The 23,879-nt window shown below is 49.8% G+C and overlaps 1 protein-coding gene across 11 annotated transcripts in view; it reads right to left on the minus strand.

Annotated features, from left to right (window-relative positions):
* Nfix (nuclear factor I X) overlaps nucleotides 1–23,879 on the minus strand; it is a 95,911-nt gene that overhangs the window by 47,884 nt on the left and 24,148 nt on the right. For 9 of the 11 annotated variants that reach the window (XR_011704667.1, XM_027955136.3, XM_027955137.3 and 6 more), the window contains exon 2: nucleotides 19,087–19,618. Coding sequence is in view for 10 of the 11 variants with exons in the window: in XM_027955136.3 (XP_027810937.2) it covers nucleotides 19,087–19,618 (532 nt within the window). In the remaining variant the exon portion in view is untranslated. Of the gene's footprint in view, nucleotides 1–9,505; nucleotides 9,683–19,086; nucleotides 19,619–20,605; nucleotides 20,700–23,879 lie in introns of those variants that run through there. The other 2 variants (XM_027955134.3, XM_034637157.2) reach the window with 2 other exon arrangements.

A 23,879-nucleotide genomic window follows, 5' to 3' on the forward strand; every position in this document is an offset into this window, starting at 1 on the left:
CCTGGCAGCATCAAGAGCCGCTCCTGCAGGCCCTGGGCTAGATGCTGGCATGGAATTGCCATGCCAGGGACCCTCAAGGGGCCATCTCCTTCAGGCACTGTCCAAAAGGAGCGGCTGCAAAGTCCTGGGAGGGAGCACCTCAGACTTACATAAAAACATGGCTGGAAGGTGTGAGAGTGTGGGCTGATGTCCAGGGTTAGCTCTCTCAGTGGGCGACAGCACGCGTCCACCAGGGCATGTGTGAGTCGATGCAAAGAATGAACGTGGAAATGTGACGTTCACCTAGAGAAGGGTGGGAGGACTGACTCAGGAACATGCATCCTAAGGCAACATGCATGCAGAGGTATGGGTGATGGCATCTGCCTGGGGTTCTGAGTAACGTGGACAGGGTGCAGCCTGGGATATAATGAGATGGGCCCCCAAGTACTATCTGCAGGCATCAAATTTCCAGATGTCAATGCACAACATATATTAGGAGTCTTCAAAAGAGTCCACACCTTCTGCCTACTAATTCATCTGCTAGGAAGCCCCCTCTAAAGTTAATAATGAAGAGTTACAAAGCAAGGTCCACCAGGACATCCACCTGAGCAGAATTTACAACAGGGATAAAGCTGACCCAGCTCACAGCCCTTGATAGGGCTGGGGGCTGTGGTGCACCTCTGTAATCCCAGCAACCGACCTGGAGGCTGAGGTAAAGGATTGGAAATTCAAAGCCAGCCTCAGCAACCAGCAAGACCCTGTCTCAAAATAAAAAACAAAAAGGGCTGGGGATGTGGCTCAGTAATTAAGCACCCCTGAGTTCAATCCCTGGTACCAAAAAAAATAAAATAAAGAAGCCTTGATGGAGGCAGGGGTACATCAACTCTAGCAAAATGAAATCTCATGCTGCCATTGTAAAAGCACTATTTTAAAATCTGTTATTATGTATTTGCTATACCAGGGATTGAACCCAGGGATGTCTACCACTGAGCTACTTCCCAGCACTCCCCACTCTTTTTGAGACAGGGTCTCCCCAAGTTGCCCAAGCTGGTCTAGAATTTTTGATCCTTCTGCTTCAGCCTCTAGAATCACTGGGATTATAGGTGATGCCACCAAGCCCAGAAAGCACATTTGAGCACCTATTACATTTGTACTAAAAGGAAATTTCTCATTCCCAAAATAAAAAGAGGATGGAAATCTCTTTTTTTTTTTAAGAGAGAGAGAGAGAGAGAGAGAGAGAGAATTTTAATATTTATTTTTAGTTTTCGGTGGACACAACATCTTTATTTGTATGTGGTGCTGAGGATCGAACCCAGCGCTGCGCGCATGCCAGGCAAGCGCACTACCGCTTAAGCCACATCCCAAGCCCAGAAGTCTCTTTTTATTATATTGATACTAAGCCATTAAAAATTAATTTTCTGAAAAATACTGACATGGTAGAATACACATTGTGTTAAAAATTTTAAAGCAGGATCCAAAGTCTATACCATGAACACCAATAAAAAATAAAATATGGTGGGGCTGGGGCTGTGGCTCAGTGGTAGAGCACTCACCTAGCATGTGCGATCCACTGAGTTCAATCCTCAGCACCACATAAAAATAAATAAATAAAATAAAGGTTATTGTGTCCAACTACAACTAAAAAAAAATTAAAATAAATAAATAAATAAATATATGGGCTGAGGCTATGGCTCAGTGGCAGGAGCACTTGCCTAGCATGTGTGAGGAACTCACTGGGTGTTCAATCCCTAGCACCACATTAAAAAAAAAAAAAAAAAAAAAGGCATTCTGTTCATTCTGTCCATCTACAACTACAAAAAAAAATACGTATAATGGGTATAGAAAAGTGCAAAAAGGCTAATAGTAGGCTACTGAAATGGTAAAATTTTGATAATTTTTATTTTCCTCTCTACACTATTGTTTTTTGTTTGTTTAGCACTGGGGATTGAACCTGGGGTACTCAACCACTAAGCCACATCCCCAGCTCTTTTTATTTATTTTGAGGCAGGGTCTTGCTAAGTTACTTATGGCCTCACCAAGTTACTGAGGATGGTTTTGAACTTGCGATCCTTCTGCCTCAGCCTTCCAAGCTGCTGGGATTACAGGTGTGTGCCACTGCGCCCCGGCCTAAATTTGTTTTTGTTTGTTTGTTTGTTTGCTTGCTTGCTTTTTTTGGTACTAAGGGCTGAACCCAGGGGTACTCTACCACTGAGCCACTTCCTCAGCCTTTTAATTTTCTTTTAATTTGAGGTACGGTTGCCCAGCTGGCCTGGAACTTGACACCCTCCTGCCTCCACTTTCCAAACTGCTGGGATTACAGGAGTGTTGTGACCACACCTGAGCACTTATTTTGTATTTTTATGATCCTCAGCCCTTTTATTTATTTATTTACTTAATGTTGAGGTGTTTTTTAAAAATCTTTATTATATTTATTTATTTATGTTTTTTAATGTGGTACTGAGAATCGAACCTAGTACCTCACACATGCTAGGCAAGTGCTCTACTACTGAGCCACAACCCTAGACCCCTTTTTATTTTTTGAAACAGGTCTCACTAAGTTGCTTTAGTGTCTTGCTAAATTGCTAAAGCTGGCCTCAAATTTGCAATCCTCCTGCCTCAGCCTCTTGAGTCACTGGGATTATAAGTATGTGCCACCATGCCCCAGCCCCGTGCACTTTTTAAAACAGTGAATAGACAGAGAGGTATGAATGTGGTGCTCTACAAATCAGAACACAGTGAGACAAATGCAAAACCTTGGCGAGTTTGAGTTCTCTAAGCCTCCTGTCCTTTTTTTCATGCTAAAATGGACTCCAGCTCAAAGGACAAGAAGCAGCATGGAGGGAGACATTCTCAAATTACTGTTACACTCTGTGCACCCGCCACACAACCAAGATTGGGTGCCCAAGGCTCCCTGATGCTCCTCTGCTGAATGGGGGGTACTTTGCAGGAGAAGGCAGGCTTCTAAACGGGCCGGAGGAAAGAGACTTAAGACCAGGTGCAAGGGGAGGAAGCTGGCAAGCTGGCTGGAGTCTAAGGCAGAGACAGAAGAGCTGGGAATTCATTCGAAAACTACTGGAAATGGCTCTGGAGTCTGAACAAGTATAGGGGCAGCACCAGCAGCAGAACTGACTTTGGGGTCGGCTTAGAGAATTGACTGTGCATGTGCTAGTGTATGAAGAAAAAAATCCCCCTTCCACAGGAAGAGGCAAGAAGAGTGACCACAAGCCCATCTGCAGGAGGGGCCTGGAGACTAGGGCTTCTTTGGAGAGGGAAGAGAGGCAGAAGGAGCCTCAGAACAAAAGGTGAGTGATCCCCATGAGCTCAGGGTCACTCCTTGCCAATCTGCGCTGCACGGCATCCACCAGGCTAGTGTGCAGGGGTATCTGGCCTGGAAGAGAACTCACCCATCATCAGTAAGAGAACTTACCCATCACCCCTTGGACTTAATCTAGAGAGGATGTGGCCTTTGGAGGCCGTTTGCTGTGTGGCCAGAAGTGGGGACACCCCTCAAAGAGGACTACATAGCAGGCACAGCCAAGGAGACAGAAGGCAGGCCTGGGTGTGGGTAGAACGAGCTAAGCTGGGGCTTACTTGCCCACAGAGTGGGCAAGTAACAAGGTTACCCTCTGCAACAAGGTGCTAGGGGTGGAGGAAAAGCTAAGAAGAGGACTACTCTTCCCCCACTTTCCTGATACCTCATTGAAAGGGAAAAATACATATTTTTTGAGAAACCAAGTCCCTTTCAACCAATAAAGCCTAGCATTCACTTGTATACTGTGCTTCTTCTAGTGTTCCAGAAGCTTCTGTCACTCAGCTGTCAGGACTCCCCCTTGGTGATATCTGCTCACAGAGTACACCTGCTGCTCCCCATAGCCGACCCTTGCTCCATCAGCCCCTTTCTGGTTTTTACACCACTGCAGGCCTTTGCTCCAAATCTCAAGGACGAACCATCAGCTGCTCCCCAGCTGAAGGTTAATTCAATACTCAGAATGGGTTTATGGATCCGTATAAAACTATATGTGGGCAAGAGACAGGTATAAAAACAGATAAAACACAGCCCCCACTCCAAAATTCCAGCTTAGCAAGAGAATCCTATACAATTATGTGCAAAGTGACATGGGAGAAAAGTAACCCAGCCCGCAGCTTACAGAAAACTGGGGCCCGCCCAGCAGGCTGCTCAAGCCTATGGCCGACTCTCCAGAGGTGCCTTTCTTGTGACAAGACACAAAAAGGCAGGACCTGCCACAGTGGGAGGGTGTGTGGGAGAGTGCCTCTGCCCACTGCCCACAGACAAGGAGGCTCACCAGGGCATCCCTGTAGCCAGAGTGCTTTGTCAGAGAGGAACACAATTCAAGAGGCCTTGCCAAGCCAGGCTGGCATCTGAGTAATTATATTAATGAATCTCTGAGTTACAAAATCTAATATTAGATGGTGGCTTTGGTACCATCATCCTCAGTTACCGTCCCACGTGGCCAGGAACACTCCTGGGCAGCAGCATGGCTTGAACAGATCGTGTGCGCACGCACAGCAAATGTGTGTGTGGTGTTTAATTTAAAAGAAATGCATGTATTTGAAACTGTGCCCAGAGATCTGTGTGCTGGGCCCACTTTATAAACCATGATACCATAAATAAGTGAGAGAAATCTGGCCCGTCCTCAGGGCAGGGGCCTCTCCCTTGGCCCCCTCTCTCGGGCTGGCAATATCCTGAGGATTGTTGTTCTGTGGAGCTACGGCTTTTGTGCTAGAAGCAAGCGCCGCTCCCCAGTTTCCTTTGCCCAGCAGGCAGAGCCCTGCATGCAGACTCTTTTGCCCTGCCTCCCCATCCCTGCCTCAGCTGTCTCCAGCCCACAGCCAAGCTCAAGAGGCAGGCTTGATACACACAAAGAGTAGGTAGCCTGGGGTCTAGCTGGTCCCCACCTCTGGCCAGACCGCTGCACCACCATCATCCTGGCCATTATCTGTGGGCCCCAAGTGAGGCCAGCAAAAACGATGACCCAGTTGGCCACACTTTGCATGAGGTCAGGGACAGAGGGTGCCAAGTCAACTGTAGCCAGGTAGGAAACTAAACTGACACTACACGCAGGTGAAGGAGAAAGTGCTGTGGCTTGTGATGAGACTTCACATATGCCAGGCAAACGGACTCTTCTATTTGATTGATATCACATAGCTTAGAGCCCAAATTCCCACTTGCCAGGAGAGGCTTTTGCTCCCCTATATTGCCAACTTGTCTATTTCATTTAAGAAGTCTTTTGGAGAACTCTTGTCAAGCCCTGGTTGCTGGGGTTAGGAAACCGGCCTTTATGGATACAAGTTCTCATCCTGGGGCTGGTGCAGTCCAGGGAACTTGTGAGCCCAGAGGCTGTCGCAGCCTGTTTGGGTCTTTGTAGGAAGAGATGACCTGGAAGGCAGGGAAAGCAGTAGCTTTTGCATTTTGAAAGCTCTCTGGCAAGCAGTAAGAGATAAGCTATTGGATAATTTCCTCTTTTTTTTTTTTTGTCATACTGGGAATCAAACCCAGGGCCTAACTCATTGTAGGGAAGCCCTGTACCATTGGGCTACACTCACAGACCTTTATATTTCTTATTTTGAGGCAGGGTCTTGCCAAATTGCTGAGATTGGCCTTGAACTCGTGGTCTTCCTGCCTCAGTCTCATGAGTCGCAGGGATTACAGGCTTGCACTAAAGCCCCCAGTATTTTTTAAACAACAGGCACAGGGTCTAGAGCAGTGGTTTCTTGCAGTGGTTTCATGCTCAGAAGTCTCACCTGCAAAAAGCTTCTGAGCTTTGTGAGGGGTAAGACTCTTGCAGAAGCTTCAGATTTCCTAGTACGGTCTCCCAACCCCAGATCCCTACACAACCAATCAAAGAATAGAAAACAAGGCTGTAAGAAGTTCACAGAGGCAGCTGGGCAGCCCACTTGGCCAGCAGTGGCAAGGAACATCCTAAGGAACACACACAGCAAGGTCTGCCAACCCTCCCCCCAAGGCAGGGTTTCTAGGCCTCCACACTAGATGATTCTTTGTTCCTGAGGTGTTGTCAGTGCACTGGACTCTTCCCACTGGTAACAAATACTGTCAAATGTTTCCTGAAAGGCAAAATCACCCTGGTTGATTCAAGGATAATCAATCGTCCTGGTTTTCTGGGACTTAGGAGTTTCCTGGGACAGCACAAGGGACTTAGTACTAAAACTGAAAACCTCTTGATAAAACTGGGTCTAGATGGTCATCCATATTTACTCCAAATTAACTTCAATACCCTACCTGCCAACAAAGAGAATCTCCTCCCTATGCTCAAGAATATGAGAACCAGCTCTTCACCACTCATAGGAAACTCTCTCTCATACACCTAAAATACTGTGGCCCACCTCACACTGTCCTGTCTCCTCTTCCTTCCCAGGCGCCAACTCCCTCCGCCATTATTGCCACGAGGCTCTCTGAGACCTTTGCCAAATTGCTTGCATATTTCTTCTGTTACTAAGGCTGAAACTGGCCTAAAACCTCTGGTTGGAGAAACAGCCACACCCTGAGGAGGACATGACCAGGGCATAGAGCTTGGGTCTGTCCACATTCAACTCCTCTTCGACAAGTGACCCCAGAACTATGGAGAGGCCACCTTGGACAGAGAAAGACAGAGGAGACCATTTAGCTCTCCTCTTCCCCCTGACACAAGGTCAAGGCTGGCATGACCTGCTACACACAGGGAAGGGGACCCTAGACTCTCTAGAGGTTCAGATGAGAGGAAATGGAGTCCACTGCCCTGTCATTGTGTGGCCTGTCTCACTGCCCCCAGGACTCCACCCCAGCCTGGTCAGCCCTAGGCTCAGAACCACCCCCTACCCAAGTATTCCACCATTTGCCTCCTCCTTCTAAAGGCCTCTCTTCACTTGATCCCCTGGGGAGCGTTCCTGTTACTAAGGAAACAATGATGTCATGTGGCCGGGTGGGGCTGCAGGTTCCTCCTACCACCCTCTAACTAGGTACCATGCCCACTGACGTCACTGCTTAGAAATTTATAGCCCAGCAAGGGTATTTATAAGGTGGCTCTGGTGTGACCACATATTCAGTGTGGGGCTGGTGGTTATTTATAGCCAGAGGATATACACTTATTACACCCCCTGTCTGTATTCTGGGCCACCTGTTATATAACTGCCATTATGCAATAACGCCCATTATATAATAATTATGCGCTAATGGGGATATAATCTGCAGGCATAATAAGGACACACTCCCTAAGGGCTGCACTCGGCCAGCCTCCTGCAAACCGCCTCAGGGATCTCCTGATCTCTTCACCCTGCTCCTCCCAGCCCAGGAGAGTCACCAGGTGTCACCCTACTCCAGGATCTCTCTCTAGCCAGCAGCCTTCCCTAGACCAACAGACCCAGTGGCAAAGCCCTCTCTGGACTCATTCTCCAGGTCTTCTCTGGCCTCTTATCTCCCCAGCCCCACGCCTGTCTGGAGAGGATGCTTTCTCAGGCTGAGCTGGTATGCACGCTCCCTCATGCGCTCAAGCTCCCCCCACCACCACCCCCCGCCATGTCTTTAATTTTGAAACAAAGATACGATGGAATAAATTCTGGAAGTGACTGATGTTTTACGTGCCCCCCACCATTCTAGGACAGGAAGCCTGCCAGACGCCAGGACAGCTGGAGGAGGGTCTGCCCCACACACGGATGTACCCTAACCCTACAGGAAGGACTTGGGAAGCTGACCCCAGAGGCAAGGCGCATGGACCAAGTCAGGTAGCCAAATGGACCTCTTCTCAGCAACCTTCCCACTGGCCTCGGACCCCTAGCAGGCACTGAGGTGCCCAGAAGAATGAGGCTGCAGCCCTGATTTCTATGGTGGTCAGGCTACACTGCCCCAAGGATCCCCAGGGCAGGATCCTGGCCACTTGGACACCAACACACACTCTGCTATTCCCCCTTCTTCCAGGAAGGACAACCTGAAGCTGTCACCTCAGGGGAAAAGAAGATAGGGACAATGGCTCTGTACCTAGGATGACAGGAACCAAGTATAAAGGCAGGGGGCGGGAAAAATTAAGACCACCAAGGCGTCCTACAGAGCCAACTCAATTAACCCAAACATACTGTCTGCTCCTAAAATAGATCTCTATATTTAAAAGTTACTTGATATATGAATTGATGAAAATATTAGAAAAGCCTACATGAATCTGTAAAGTGAGGTCCTCAAAAGCATGGGGCCGTGATCTGGGGAGGAGGTCTTGCCTCTTAAACTTCCCAACTGTTTAAAGTTTCACAGTGTGTTTTACTACTGTAATTTTAAAAACTCAAATACATTGTTTAAAAAGGATACTGCTGAGTGGGTGCCATAATTCCAGTGACTTGGGAGGCTGAGGCAGGAGGATCACAAGTTCAAGGCCAACATGGGCAACTTAGTGAGACCCTGTCTCAAAATAAAATTAGTAACAATTTTAAAAGGGCTGGGGCTGTAACTTGGTGGTAGAGTGCCCCTGGGTTCAATCCCCAGTACTGCAAATACATAAATTAAAAAAGAATTAAAGAATTAAAAAGAAAGAATTAAAGAATTAAAAAAGAAAGACTGCATGGGGCTGGGGTTGTAGCTCAATAATAGAGTGCTCACCTAGCACGTGGGGGCCCTGGGTTCGATCCTCAGCACCACATAAAGATAAATAAATAAAATAAGGGTGCTGTGTCCAACTACAACTGGAGAATGGATACTTGGGAAAAAGAAAAAAAGAAGACAGCTGGGCTGGGTTGAGGCTCAGTGGCAGAGCACTTGCCTAGCATGTGTGAGGCACAGGGTTCGATCCTCAGCACCACGTAAAAATAAATAAAATAAACATCCATCAACAAGTAAAAAAAAAAAAAAGAAGAAGAAGACTGCTAAGACCCTGCTACGACCTTTCTGGTCTCTGCATCCCATGCTAAAGGAAACATTTCTACTGTTCTTTGGCGTTTGGGATAGGCTCATCACAGGGGCCTGGTCAGCCCAGAAGCAGACGGCCTGTTCCAGGCCCCATAACAGCAGCACATAGAGACCAGAGTGCAAGAGCAGTGTTCAGCAGGGGCATAGGAAGGAGGTAGGCTCATTACCCCACGGGGGAAATGGAACACAGGCTGCATCCAGAGCCCCCAGACTACTTCAGCCCAGGGTCCTACTGTTCAGATGGGGAGAAATGGCAAAGGACACACAGGGGAACAGCCAGGTCTCAGAGGTTTAGTCGCCATGCAAAACAAAAAGGTATATGAAGCCCTAAAATGGAAGAAAGGCAAGGAGTAATAAATACAACAAGCAGTCTGTCTGGATCCCTGTTTCTTCCAGGCCAGAGGTCATCAGCTGGGAGTGATTCTGTCCCCAGGGGACACTAGGAAATGGGTGGGGCTATTTTGGATCATTAAGCCTTGGGGAGGGAGGTAAACTTGGGATCTAGTGGGTCAAGGCCAGAGGTCTTGCTAAGCCACCTGCGATGATCAGGAGGATTCTTCAGGACAAAGGAGTCCAGTCCAGGCATTCACAGTGTCATGGTCGGAACCATGGGTGTCCACATTCATTTTTATGTCAAACTGTAATTCCAAACAGACTCCCGGGAAAAAGATGTGACAGAGCAAGGATCAGGGTCTCCAAATCCCACAGAGTCGCCTGGGCTAGGCCTGCATTTCCTGCACAGTCCACCTGCACTGTGGCCTCTCCCAGAGCCCCAGGGAGGGATGATAAGAAGCTGAGCTAAAAAAAAAAAACAAATAAATAAAAACTAAAAGAAGCTGAACTGGCCACAGCAGGGTGGCAGCATCCAGACCCTGTCTAGTTAGTGTGTCACCTCTCCAGGGCAGAGTAGGGAGCTGGGGCAGCTATCGGGAGGCAGAAAGGCCAATGTTCAGGACAAGGCCAGGTGCCTGCTCTCTCTCTCTACCCCACGTGCTCACAGGCTGGGGGAGTCCTCGAGTGGAGCCCCAAGCTGGGCTCTAGCCCCTCCTCTAGAGAGTGATGGAGACCACAGGGATAGAACTCGCCACCACCGGGATCCATAAGACTTTCTTCTCTGAGATTCTGCCAAGGCCAGTAATCTCAGAGAAGTTCAAGGAGCTGTGAGGCCCTCAGGCCAAGTGTTAACTGACCTGAAACCTGGGGTCTGAGCCATTCCGCGAGAAACTCATTGGGTGACCTAAGTCCCTTGACATCTCCATACTTTGGTTCCCTCCTCTGTATGGTGGATAAAATAATACTTGCCCTGCCTACATCACTCAACCACTGTGAGGAGGAAATTGGCTCCCAGCAGGCTGAAAAGGCTCAGTCAGCTGACAAAAACAAGCTAATTCTTTGCTGTCTTGCAAGTGTCTGTACACTCTACCTGCACAGGTCAAGGTTCAAGGCAGAAAGGTCATCTTCCAGGAAGCCTCACTGGTCTCTGAGTCTGGAGTGCTAGTTCCTCCCTATGTACAGAGACCTCTACATGTGTCACCTGAGTGCACACACATTCAGCCAGGAGTACAAGTATAAAACTAGAATATGCCCAAAATTTGGAGAGATAATACATGGCTAAGGCCATACTGGGTCTTCAATGGAAAAATGGAATTAAAGCAAGGAACAGTCACCTTCCTCTGTCAACAAGATACAAAAAGTTCTTGGGAACCTGGACAGACAGACAACCCTTAAGTGATTGGGTGACCCCCAATAACAGCAATGGAGGCCCTGACCCTAGGGTGGCAGTGGTGCACCATGTCAAAACTGAGACATAAAAATATGTTGAAAACCCAGAATACCTGCTACTAATAGGCCATGGCAGCTCTTGGGGGGACAGAGAAACTGGTCACAAAGGTCACCGCCAAAATAATTTTTTAATCCCCAAAGGACCAGAAAATCAGGTATAAGTATCTATATAGACAAAGTAAAGAACGCAGGCACCCAGGGGTATAAAACTCAGGCCATCCAATCCCCCCCACCCCAGCCCCTCTGCCTTCTGGGACCCTGTTCTAACGCCAACAACCCTTCGGCTCAAACACGCTTAAAATGGCGACGGCGGCCTGCAGGGCCGGGCGTTTGTCATGCTGTTTTCCATGGTGCCCTTAGTGCCAAAAAAAACCTATCATCAGAAATGCCATCAGCTATATTTATCTATCTCTCAGCCCCCCAGCCTCCTCTTCCCGTCTGCCAACCAGGCCCTGCGGAGCCCCCCCTCACCCAGTGGGCACACGTCCCTGTTGCTGATGCCCGTGACCACCTGCCCAAGCCTCTGTCTCCGCCACTCTCTCTTCCTGAGCCTGGAGTATCAGGCCTCAGTGCCAGCCAGCAACACCCTAGTGTGCCACTGGTGTGTCAGAGATACCCAAGTGTGCTCCAGGTATACATTCTATAGGTACTGGTCGGGTGACTTTGGTCTCAAACCTTGGGCAAAGATGGCCTTCCATCTCCTCTCAGCCTGGACTCCCTGCACGCTGGGGCCGTGGCAGTGCTGCTCTGCCTGAGTCCTACATGCGTGGGGGCCCTGGGCCTTTGGGCACCATTCCTGGGAAGATACCTGGCCACCAGGTAGACCTCTCATCCCCTCCTCTTTACTCCCTGACACAGAGCAGGAAGCCCCAGCCTATATTCTGAGGCACCTAAAATATTTAAAAACTGTGTATGCTAGAAGGAAACCCCTGCCCCTCCAACCAAGAGGGCAGGGGTGGAGTTGGGGATGAAAAACAGAAAACAGTCAAGATTCACGACCCACAGCAGTGACGGGTCTTATGCAGATACCAGGGACAATCAGGGAGAGCTATGTGGTGTCGGCACTTCAGACCCTTCTCCACCCAGCAGCAGGCTCCAACCCAAGCCTTCCCACCCTCAGGCCCAGCTTGGAAGAATTGCCAGATCCATGTCTATAGGGAGAATCAACAACTATATTCCAAACCCTACCCCCCCTGCTGTACTGTGGAGGCACCCCTGCCGCCCAGACCCCACCCAGCCCTCTCCCCAGCAGGCCATCGCTGCCTCGAGCCCCCAACTCAGAAAGAAGTTCCAGGGAGCCAACTCCTCTGAGAATGAAGCAACCCAAATAAAAATCTTAAAACCCAGAAGCTCTTTCTCTCCTGCCCCCCTCCCCCTCCTCTGGCAAATGAAAACAAACAAGAAATCAAAGAGGCCTTTTGTGTGAGCACCGGGCTGACACGGCTGGGGCCTTTGAAAGACTTGTGAATCGGACACTGAAGGATGAAATAACTGAAGCGTGGCAGCTCCTGAGTCGGGGGCTGGACAGGGCAAAGAGAAGGGGTGGGGAGGCAGCCACCTTCTCTGGGCAAAGGGGGGACACTGCCACTCCCTCTCTGCCCAGCTGCCGCAGGACATCAGAACAGGGAGAGAATGTGGTTCTGGCCTTGCTGTCCCTTCTTGATCTGCTCTGGACCTGGACCCTGGGTCTCTGCAGCACTGGAGAGTGGGCACAGAGGGCCCTGCCTCCTGTTTCACAACCAGTGAAGGCTGAGCTGCTCCCAAGGAACCCTAGCGGCCTTGCCTCCCCTCCAGCATGGGTGGCTGCAGGTTCAGGCCAACACGATGGAGCTCTCGAGAGGTCATCAGCAGTCCTTCATCCAGAGGCTGACGGACACACGAAGGATTTTCTCATTCTTAGAGATCTCGGAGCCCCTAGGTAACACCTTGCTCACAGTACGCTAAGTGTGCATTTCATGGATAAAGGAAATTCTTCCCTCCTTTAGCAGTGCCTCGGGAAGTTCTTCTGCACGTCTGGACCCCAGCCCTCCTGCTGTAGAGTGGCCTGTTTCCTCTGGGCTGGGATGGAACACAGCTGGTCACCATGCCTGTAATTACGGGCTTGGCCATCCAGCCTACTCTGGCCTGTTCACAGTCCACACTCTGTGGCTCAAGCTCAGAAAAGGATGATTGATTCTTTTTTTTTTTTTTTTTTTTCTCGGTACTGGGGATTGAACCCAGCAGGGCTTTACCACTGAACTACATCCCCAGCCCTTTTCATCTTTTTTATTTTGAGACAAGGTCTAAGTAGCTTAAGACCTTGCTAAGTGCTGAGGTTGGCCTCCAACTTCTGATCCCCCTGCCTCAGCCTCCCGAGTCGCTGGAATGACAGTGTGAGCACCCAGGTAGGGCGATTCTTTTTTTCCCCTTGTGCTATTGCCTCCAAAACAGCCAGCAGATCAAGCTCTCTACCCATGTGCTTAGGTGGCTCAGGCACTGACTGGTTGGGCGGACATCACTATGAACAAAGGGGACAAGGGCAGGTGGTCAAAGGAGTCTGAAAAATAAGCTCAAACCCAAGGACAGGGAGCAGGCAGTTCTGCTCTCCTCTCTGGGGTCATGGCTGACCCCAAGAGAGGCTGGCCTGAGCCTTGTCATCCTTCCACACCATCCGGAGCCAGGCATTCTAAGTCTCATTAACAGACAGACGGTCCACAGCAAAGGCGGCCTTGGCTGGCTTTGTGGGCAGGCAACCTCCGTGATCGCAGACCCTGCACTTGGCTGGATGCTCTGTCTGCTGTGAAGATGCAATTCCAAACAGTTTTGAAAAAGGAGCACTGCATTTTCATATTACTCTGGGCCTGGCCTATTACGTAGCTGGAAGGCCCTAAAAATGGAGCTACCATGTTTAGCTGAGATCTGATCATGTTTGGAGTTTCTGAGTTCAATTTGACCACTCCAGCTTAAGGAGACAAACCAGGGCCTTCAGGGGATGGTGACCAAACATGGCATGGGCAGTGGGAACTATATTCAACACAGGAGGCAGGGGGGCCAGGGACATTGTCCTGGAGAGAAGACAGTTTCCTGGGGGAAGACGTGGAAGGGAGATGTGAGAACGACCTTCAGTCAAAAAGCTGGTGTTACAGTAAAATTGGCTTTCACCTGGGGTGTTCCCTAAGACACAAACAAGATCAACAAGTGAAGGTGACAGGGAAGGACCCTGAACTCAAAGCAGCTGCTATTCCTGCTTGCCTGCTAGGTGCCAGGATCTGTATCTATGGGCTGGTTTAATCCTGGAGCCATTCTTTGAACTAGATGAACAAGAGAATTTTACAACCACCAAAGCTAACAAAGACAGACTCTGCTTACAGGATGTTCTAAGGGGGACCCTACATGGGGTTAAAGGATGATCCACAGATTTTGCTAATTTCACTGATCCGAGTTCCTAGGCCCTGAGGTCTTTGCCAACCCTGGCACCAGATGGCGCTGCCTCAAAGAGAGACCAGCAGCACTTTGGGGCCTTGAAAAAGGAGGTGATGGGTATCGGTGGACCCTGAGAATGCACCTGCACTCCTGCGGCCCCTCCTGCACACTCACACCAGGGCTGCCAGAGAGGCTGACAGTCCACCAAAGGCTTGTGGGGCATCCTGGTACTGTCTTAGCAGGGTGGACACTGCCAAACAATACCCTCTACCACTAGGGAAGGATGTAGATGAGAAGCCCCCCACTGGACCTGAAAACTAGTGCTCACTACTAATCCCCAAGCCCTAGAGCAGAGAGCTAACACCAAGAGAGTGAACCCACACTTGAAAAAGGTCACTTAGCAAATCCACAGATGCTAACCCATTTCCCGAGACAGGTAAGGCCAAGCCCAGTGGTCCCAGGACCTGGAAGCCCAGATGAAGGCAGAATTTCCTTTCAGAGCCACACACTGAACCACCCAGGGCAGCACAGCCTGCAGAGACCAGACAGGGAAACTCTACAGGACAAATGACGTAGTCCCTTCAACTACAAAACTGCCAGAAAAGAAAACAAGACCAAGGAGGATCACGACCACAAGGACAATGACAATGACAACTGCCACCATCACCACGGCAGATGGACTAACTGTCACAATTCAATCTATATCCTAATTCAGACAAACTATATACAAAAACTAGAAGATAAGTAGGGGAATGGGAACATTAACCAAGTATCTGATGAGATGAAGGAAATTTGATTTTTCACAGGTGTGATAGTGGCATTTAGTTCTGTTTTTCCAGAGCCCTTATCTTTAGATATGTGCACAGAAATGTTTGTGGATGGAAAGACTAGGATGCTGGACTCTCTTCTAGATGGCCCAGTGCTGGCAGGCAGTGGGGGTTGGATGAGTTGAGACTGGCCCTGACTTGGTGACTGTTGGCACTGGTGATGAGTGTCAGGGGGGTTCCCTCAAAGTGTGAAAGCCTCCATCATGAAGGAGCTTGGATAAAGAAAAAAGCCACCACCAGAATACCTGGATGGATTTTATGGGCTTCCCCTATGGGCCCACTGGAGGGAGCTGACCAGAGTAGGTGGACAGTTCCATTTGGTCAAGCATTTTACTGGATTTTTGTTTGTTTCCTAGGACTGAGGCCTAGGAGAGCCAAAGAAGCTCTGGAGGTAGTCTAGCTTCGCTTCCGGGTCCACTTGGCCGTCCTTCCTCACACAAGGTCTCCACTGCCTGCTTTCCTTGCTGGGCCTCCTGCTCTGGAACACCTCTTCTGGATGGAAGGACATCATCAGGAAATAGACATCCTCCTACCATGGCAAGGCTCTCTGATCCTACCCTGCCTCAACAGATTTTGCTAATTTCACTGATTGAGTTCCTAGACCCTGCGGTTTCTGCCAACCCCTCATAAAATACAGAGACACAGGTCAACTCCTCTCTCCATCAGGAAGGCTGGCTTACGGAGCCTTCAGATGCTGTGTTCTGGGAGTGGGGCTCTCCATGCCACACACACATATGCTTTACTCCCTCCCAACCTACCACCTCTTCATATATATATATATATATATATATATATATATATATATATATATATACACACATATATATATATATATATATACATTGTAGATAGACACAGTATCTTTATTTTATTTATTTATTTTTATGTGGTGCTGAGGATTAAACCCAGTGCCTCACACTTGCTAGGCAAGTGCTCTACCACTGAGCCACAACCCCAGCCCCCCAACCTGTCACCTCTTGAAGCTTCTTCCAGGGCATAACAAGGGCCCATGAGGGCTATGGGTGATGACGGCACCTGAGAGTAATGCCAATCCCGACACTTAACGCCAGGTCAAGTTGACGGTCATCAACCCGACACCACTAGCTCAGCCCAGATTCGGCTCCCAGATCCAGTTGGGTGTTTGTTTGTTTTTTTTTTTAAATTTTGTTTTGTTTGTGTGTGTGTGTGGTGCTGGGGATTGAACCCAGGGCCTTGTGCATGTGAGGCAAGCATCCTACCAATTGAGCTATATCCCCAGTCCCCAGATCCAGTTTTTTTGTTGTTTTTTTTTTAAAGAGTGAGTGAGAGAGAGAGAGAGAAATTTTTAGTGTTTATTTTTTAGTTTTCGGCGGACACAACATCTTTGTTTGTATGTGGTGCTGAGGATCGAACCCGGGCCGCACGCATGCCAGGCGAGCGCGCTACTGCTTGAGCCACATCCCCAGCCCCCCAGATCCAGTTTTAAGGGAAGAAAAAAACACTTATTTCACAGTCCAAAGCAACTCTTATCTGGAAGCAAGTCTCATCTGCACCTCAGTCGCTCCAGACCTTGACCTCAGTCTATAATACTGGGAAGAAGAAAGAAGGGGACAGCTGTACGGAGTGTATCTGGTGGGCATGGGCTTAGAGAAGGTGGTACCAGGGAATCAACACCGTCAGGTGGCTCAGCCAGGGAGAAGACATTTTCTAGCAAGCCCAGGTAGCTCAGGGAGGAAGCCTACCTGCTCCGTGCCATCTCAAGACTACCAACTGGACTCCAAGGGGGGAGTGAGCAATGAGGCTCACTGGTAGCCCCAGCAGTAGCAACTCAAACTTTCTTCACAAAGGTATACTCAATTAGCAATTCCTCCAAGAAAAACCCTATTCACTGAGATTCTCTGAAGTCTGTGGACTGAATTAGAGAAAATAAATCCTTAGTTCTCTATTGGGCATTTGCTGAGGAGACTCAGCCTCAGCCCAGACATAGGTGGCCTTGGCTACACTCAACGGAATACGAATTCACTCATATTCCTGGACAAATGATCTCACTGGCGGGGGTGGGGGTTACTTCCCCTGACACCTGCCTGGTCAGTCCAGAGCCAGGAGGCTGGCCAGGAAATGGTCTCCTTCACACACACACTTCATCCTACCTCAGCCCCATGCTGGTAGCAGTCAAGATCTGGGCCTACAATGAAAGAGGTCAGGGAAACAACTCTGCTACAAGGGTCCAGACACAGGGGAGAGGAGAAGAAGTGGAGTGTTGATTTTCCTTGCAGATGCCCCTGGGATCCAAGTTCTAAAACTGGAAGGTGTAGAGTCCTCTTGAGGAAGAGCTATCTGATGGACACACTAGCAAGCTCCAGGTTCCAAGCAGCCGCTGCTGGCCGTCCCTCATCTCCTCTAACATCACCAGGCACACACCCTCCCAACTGTGGCTTGCTATGCTGACAGAGAATGAGAGACACCCTCCCCATTTAGTCTCTTTTCCAAAAAGAAAAAAGATGAAAGGAAAAAAAATCCAAGCTGAAGAGAGGAAAGAACTGGCAATTGGCCCTTCAGTATAAGGGGTCCTAATGGTCACACAGTGCCAGGTGCAGGCCCAGAAAGATTCACAGAAGCAGGCAGGGTTCAGGGTGGCATCCACAGCCTCCAGCCAGCCTACCAAAGCCACCTCTCAGAACAAGAGAGAATGAGTAAGAGAGACCTCAAATGCCATCTTTTCCTACCCAGAGTTCTCCAACACACTCTCAGCGCTCATTCTCGGCAGGAGAGATTATGTTCCAAAAGCAACCCCCCTCCCAATTTATTTCTGGATCCAGTCATATCAATCCTCCCAACTTCCCAAAGAGGCAAGGGGGTGACCACAGCAGTTGTGAGTGGCTTTTTCTTTTTTGTGAATGAACAGGAAGGAAAACACTGAGACGCATACTCACAGGAAAGAACATTTTGGAGAGTTGAAGTGAAGTCACATTCTCACACTCACATAAAGAGAGGAAAAAGGGAAATGAGAGGGAAAGAACACTGGAATGGTGGCGAGGAAAGAAACACACACATACAGAGAGAGAGGCTCGGTAGCCCTCTCATTACAAGTTGGTTGGGCATAATGTAAACACACTTCTGCCTTGCTTAATCACAGAGTGCCGCCCGTTTAGGTTTCAAAGGCGGCAGTAAATTGGGCGTAGCTGAGTGGAGGCTAAAAATTAACCAGCCATCTCTGTTTCAATTTGTAAGAAAACAAAAGCGGAAAGAAATTATAAAAAGGGAAAGGGTAAGGGGGAAAAAATGAAAAGGATCAGAAGAGGAGAACTAAACCAGCCCAACCCAAAATGCAGAGTGAGACTGGAAAAGCCAAGAGAAGTGGAACTACTTGGAACACAAAAAGAAAGGAAATTTTACAGGTTTTGTTTGTTTGTTTGTTTAAGACCTTTTCCACAGCAACGAAGCTCCCTGCCAGGCCTGCTCCTCAGGAAAGCCTCTCCACCCCCAGCACAGGAGCCTGGGCCGGCTGGGCAGCACACACACCCAGGGGCCTTCCCATTTCTGCAGAGAGACCAGGTGAGGGACAGAGCTCAAGGAATCTCCTGCTTGTTTCCACTCTCTCTATAAAATCAAATTACTCTCATGCTCTCTGATAGCCAAATCCCAGCCAAAACAGCTCTCGCCTGGGCATCTGGGCCCCAGAATCTGCCCGCTGCTGCCTTCTCTCCTGTTCTCTATTTGTTCAGTCTCATGTGCAGGGATTTCACATGCTCCTCTCTCCACCGAACTGCTGCCCACCCCGCTTGTGCCAAATCTAGCTTTTCCTGGAACTTGACATAAAGCCACAGGAAAGCCAGCACCTAACCCCCTAATACTTCTTCTGATTCATTTTAAATAAGAGTAAATACTGATTGTTGGTGGTGCTGCTGTTGTCTCAAACTCGCCATCACGGATAATTCTGGGGCAGCCTGACACACAGTATCCTTCTGATCAGATGAGTCCTCCAGACATGAAAATGCACACAGTGGGTATAAAGGCAAGGGAGCAGAGGAAGAGGATAGAGAGGGAGACAGGAGAAGAAGAGGCAGAAAGGCACATCAGACAAAACACAGGCCCCCCAGGACAGGTGTGCAGTTAGGCCTATGGCCTGGTACGGGTTAGAAATAAGAGGAACAATAAACAGAATAAATGCTAGCAAATAAAACAGGGGTAGAAAGGTTAAGAGCCACCTACCCGGAGTGTGGACAAAGTAAGCCAGATAAAGATCCAGTTCTTTGATTGTGACGCCAATATGATGTGGCTGGACGCACAGGCCGGGGTTCGAGCACTGGGGCGACTTGTAGAGCCGCTCCCCATCAGTACTTTCCAGGGGGATCCCCTTAAACAAAATCACCATGACCAGGTCCAGCCGCCACACCTTGTCGGCCTGGCGCAGGCAGTCAATCCGCCGGATCTTGCCCTTCTGGTCGGGGTTGGAGAGCACGCAGCAGGGGGGCTTCTTGCCGGTGATGGTCAGCACAAAGTCCTCACGGAACTCAGGCCGGATGTCTTTGCGCAGCTTGGCCAGCAGCCGGGATGCCCACTTCTGCTTGATCTCGGGCTTCTCGCCCAGCAGCTCGTCCTTCACCGCCCGCTCCTCGTCCTTCGACATCCGCTTCTCGTGCTTCTTGAAGTACTTGCGCTTCCGAGCCTGCAGGTTGAACCAGGTGTAGGAGAAGGCTCGGACGTGAGGCAGCAGCGCCTCGATGAACGGGTGGAACTCATCCTGCAGGCGGCAAGCCGGGAGCATGCGGGGCGCGGGAGGACGGGAGGAGGGGAAGACGGGATGAGGGGAAAGAGAAGGAGAAAAGCGGCGTTAGAAGGGGGGTACAAGGAAAGCCTCTTTCTCCTCCTCCTCCTCCTCCCTCCCCCCTCAACAATTTTCTCTTGCGATTGTTCTACAAAAGTGTGGTTTGAAGCCACCACCAGCTTCGCCAGCCACTTGCTCCCATCTCAGCCTCAGCAGCCAGACAGAGCCACCGGGAGCCTGTCCACACACCTATTCTCTCTCTCTCTCCCTCTCGCTCTCCCTCTCTCTCTCTCTCCCTCACACGCGCACAGACAACATTGCCGTCCACACACACACACGCTGCTGGTATCCCCGCCAAGCTCTGTCGCGCCCATGACATTCCATGTTCTATAGCAGCCGGGAACTCGTGTCAGCTCGCCCCAGCGCCGTGTCCGTCTGCAGAGATGACCGTGGATGCACGCGGGGCACACGGGACCACCGCCTGTCCCAACACTGGCTGATTTTTGGCTGCCCCCAAGAAGACAGCAAATGACATCCACTAGCGATCGAGGAAACGGCTCTGGATTCCCTCTCCTCAGGCTGTTTTCATTTTCTTTTCTCCTGATCCAGTTGGAACATCCACCCCAGCATTTTTAAAATCAGACCTAAATCCTAAATATGTGATTTCAGCTTTGTTATCGACATCAATACTAATGTTAATCACAGTCATAATGCACAAAACACTTCTTGTTAACACAAATAAGGTGGTTGTCTCAGCCACATTAGGGTTAAAAGCTGCATGGGTCGTCTTGCCGCCCCTTCCCCAGCCTCCCACGACCCCTTCACCCTCTTTCCACTCAGTCAGGTGACAGAAGGCCGGGCTCTCAGCTTTTGCTTTTTTTTTTTTTTTTTTGCTTGTTTGAAGTTTAAATAATAACTGATTTCTGCTTACAAAAATAAAACTGGAGAAAATTAAATAATTACCATTGATCTGAAGCACCCGGCAAAGCCCAACGCCCGATTCTGAGATTCTGGACTCAACAGAGTTGTGAGTTGGGGGCGGGTGGGGGGAGGGGGGAGGGGGAGGAGCAGGGGAGGAAGGTAAATGTTTTAAAGGGGGTTATTATTGGTGTTCTGGGGAATAGGGGCCGGGCTTGGGTGGATTCTCAAACCCTTCCCCCTCTGCCCCCCCACACTCCATTGCACAGAAGGGGGAAATTAATATTTTTTTTTTTGAAAAGGAGCAAAAAGAAAGAAAGGTCAGGGATAGCAAGCGGAGAGAAGGAGCGAGCTGGTTGCCACACACACCAGGTAAACAAAAGCCAACAAAAAATTTGTTTTTCAATTTCTCCCCCTGTGCATACTCTTTCAGTTAAAAAAAAAGAAAACAAAAATATGCAAAATTTAAAAATCAAAACCAACCTCCATCTCCCCCCACCCACACACAACAACGCACCCTACCCACCCCCGTGCAAAACAAAAACAAAAACAAAAACCAGGAGGGAAGAAAAAGCGGCAGCTGAAGAAAAAGGCTTTCGGCTTTGGCAGCAGCACAGGGGTGTAAACTTCGAGCTGCCTCCCTCCACCCGATCGGAGGAGAAGGGGGAGCTCGCAGATTCCCGGGGAAGAGGACGAGTTCTGACCGGCTGCAGACTGTGGCTGGCAGACGCGTGCAAAAGAGAGAGAGGGAATGAGGGGGAGGGAGGGGGAGAGACCGAGGATCCAGGGAGGACGCGGATGGGATGGGGGTGTGAGTGTGCGTATGTGAGTGTGCATGTGTGTGTGTGTGTGTGTGTACACGAGCGCTGGCTGGGTTTGGGGGGTTTTGTTGCTCCTTTTCTCTCTCAAACTCCCTCTCTCTCTCCCCTTTCATGCTCAATCCCCATCCATTTGCTCGTGCCAAGCCAGGAAAGGGGGGGAGAAGAGAGGGAGAGGGAGAGAACGAGAGGGAGAGAGGGAGAGGAAGAGGGAGAGGGAGAGGGAGAGAGGGAGAGAGAGAGGGAGGGAGGGAGAGAGAGAGAAGAGAGAGAGAGAGAGAGAGAGAGAGAGAGAGAGAGAGAGAGAGAAAGGATCCACCTATTTGGCAAAGAGACCTCCGCGCGCAGCCAATGGCTGCGTCCAAGGGGAGGAGGGAGCTGGGCGAGCCGGGAGGGTGGGGAGAGCCCCCGGCAGTTGGAGACCAAAAACAATTTGCCCAATCGACAAGTTCACGTCTAATGAACAAGCAAAGTCCAGCAGTTATGAATTTTTCATTCCAGGCTCCCACTCGGGTCCATTTGGCAGTAGCCATCCAGCAAATTTGGGGGTGGTGGGGTGGGAGGAATGGGATTGAAGAAGACACAGAATTTTTTTTTAAGCCAGAAAAATAAATAAATAAAGGCCTGATTCCGGGCGGGCTGGCGGGCGGGAGCCCCAGAAGGCCTTGGGGAAGCAGCTGCGCCTTCTCTCTGTTTTGGTTTCAGTCTTTCTCTCAGGCCCGCACACTCTTTTTCTGGTTCTAGTTCTGTTCTTTTTCTTTTCTTTTTTTTTTTTTTTAATTTATGGCTCACACAGGGGCGACTGGAAGTTTCTCTCCCTGGACACACACATACAACACACACACACATACACACACATGAGCCACGAGCCGGCAGTGCTATGAACAGAAAAGAAACAGCTCAGAAAGTGTCCCTGCCAGAGGCACCTCTGGGGCAGGACCCTGTGCCCAGGCGCAGCCACCCCTCGGCCCCCAGGTCTGACTGCTCCCAAGGCAGGAGCACTCCCAGACAAGGGGCCAGCACCCTGCGCCTCCCCCCTTCCCCAGCCCACACCCAGCCACGCACGCTCCATTAGTGGTGACGAGGGATGCCAACGCAGTGCAGCTCGGCTCGCGGAACTGCAACAGTTTATTAAAATAGCCTCCTGTCACAGCACTCCGCTGACAAGCACTACACGCAGCCACAAACACAACAGCCAGCCCCAGAGAGAAGCGACAAAGGAAGATGGACGGTACCTCTGAACAGAGGCATCTTACCGATGCCCACCCCCCACAAATGTTGAATTCTTTGCTTTCTCCAAATTTACCCTCTCTACTTAGTGGAAGGTTAGTTTTCTTAGCTGTCCCCATATCAATTCAGAGGAAAGGACCCAAAATAAAGTATAAGATGCAAAAGTGTACGGGAAACCCGAATGAAAGGGAGGGAACTAAGAGAGGACACGGTGAGATGGAAGCACAGGGCGCCATTAGGGAACTCCAACACCTGGGGAAACCAATCGCTGAGAAGAGACCCACCAGACAGGCCCCTGCTCCTGGTCCCCAACTCCAGGCCTTCCCCCATCAGGCCAGGAGGGTGAGAAGTGGTGGGAGGTGGAGCCCCCCTCCTTGGGGGATCTCTCCAGTGAGGGCTACGGGGCAGCCATGCCTTAGGCCTTAGAAACACAGTAAGAAGGAGACTGTTATGAAGGAAGGGAAAGCAGATGAGAAGGGCGTCCACGCAGACAGGGAGTGATCTGACCTGCTCAGCTCCAGCCATCCCTACAGCTTCCCTCTCCCCAAGCTCAACCCTCAGCTGGCAAAGGAAAAAAGGTCACTGCTCACTCGTGCCCCTTTCTTCCCGATCTGAAACCCTGCACTCAGTGGCCTTTATGTTCATCAGAAAGGTTCCTGGAAGAGCACCTGGGGTGTTCCAGAACAAAACATCCAGTACGGGGCTGGCACTGAAGCCTAACAATGGGAGAGGTGCCACCCGGCACCTGGGACCCCTCATCCTAAATGGCAGACTCAAGTGAAAGGAGCTCACAACTGACCCCAAGATAAACAGAGGTAACAGTGCAAGAGGCAGGTGCCCTCATGAACAGGCCGCTTAAGGTGTTGTTCAATAATTCATGTCCTGTTAATAACCAGCTTTGGTCCAATCAGCCAAGCACATTAGCTCAGCAACATAAGGTACGGAACCCTGCCCCTGCCTCTCCACCTTGAGAAAGCAATTTTACTCTCTAAAGTCAAGATGAGGCCATAAAAACTGCAAGTGAGTTTTTGTATTTGGCACAGGGGGTGTTTTCTGGTATTTTGATTATGCTAAATATCAGACATTGAACAGAAAATGGCCAGCATGAGTCTCCTGGTGAATCCTGGCATGTTCCTTTCCACAGACCACGGTGCTAGGTAAAAGAGATGTGCTTCACATGGGTTGAATCAGAATCTGGAGGTACAGCTGGATCAGGTTGGGCAAGGGAAGGGGGAGAACACATTCCCACAGCTGGGAGATGCCCATGGAAG

The sequence above is a fragment of the Marmota flaviventris genome, chromosome 1 (genome assembly GCF_047511675.1).
Source record: "Marmota flaviventris isolate mMarFla1 chromosome 1, mMarFla1.hap1, whole genome shotgun sequence".
In the NCBI taxonomy this organism is placed as follows: Eukaryota; Metazoa; Chordata; class Mammalia; order Rodentia; family Sciuridae; genus Marmota; species Marmota flaviventris.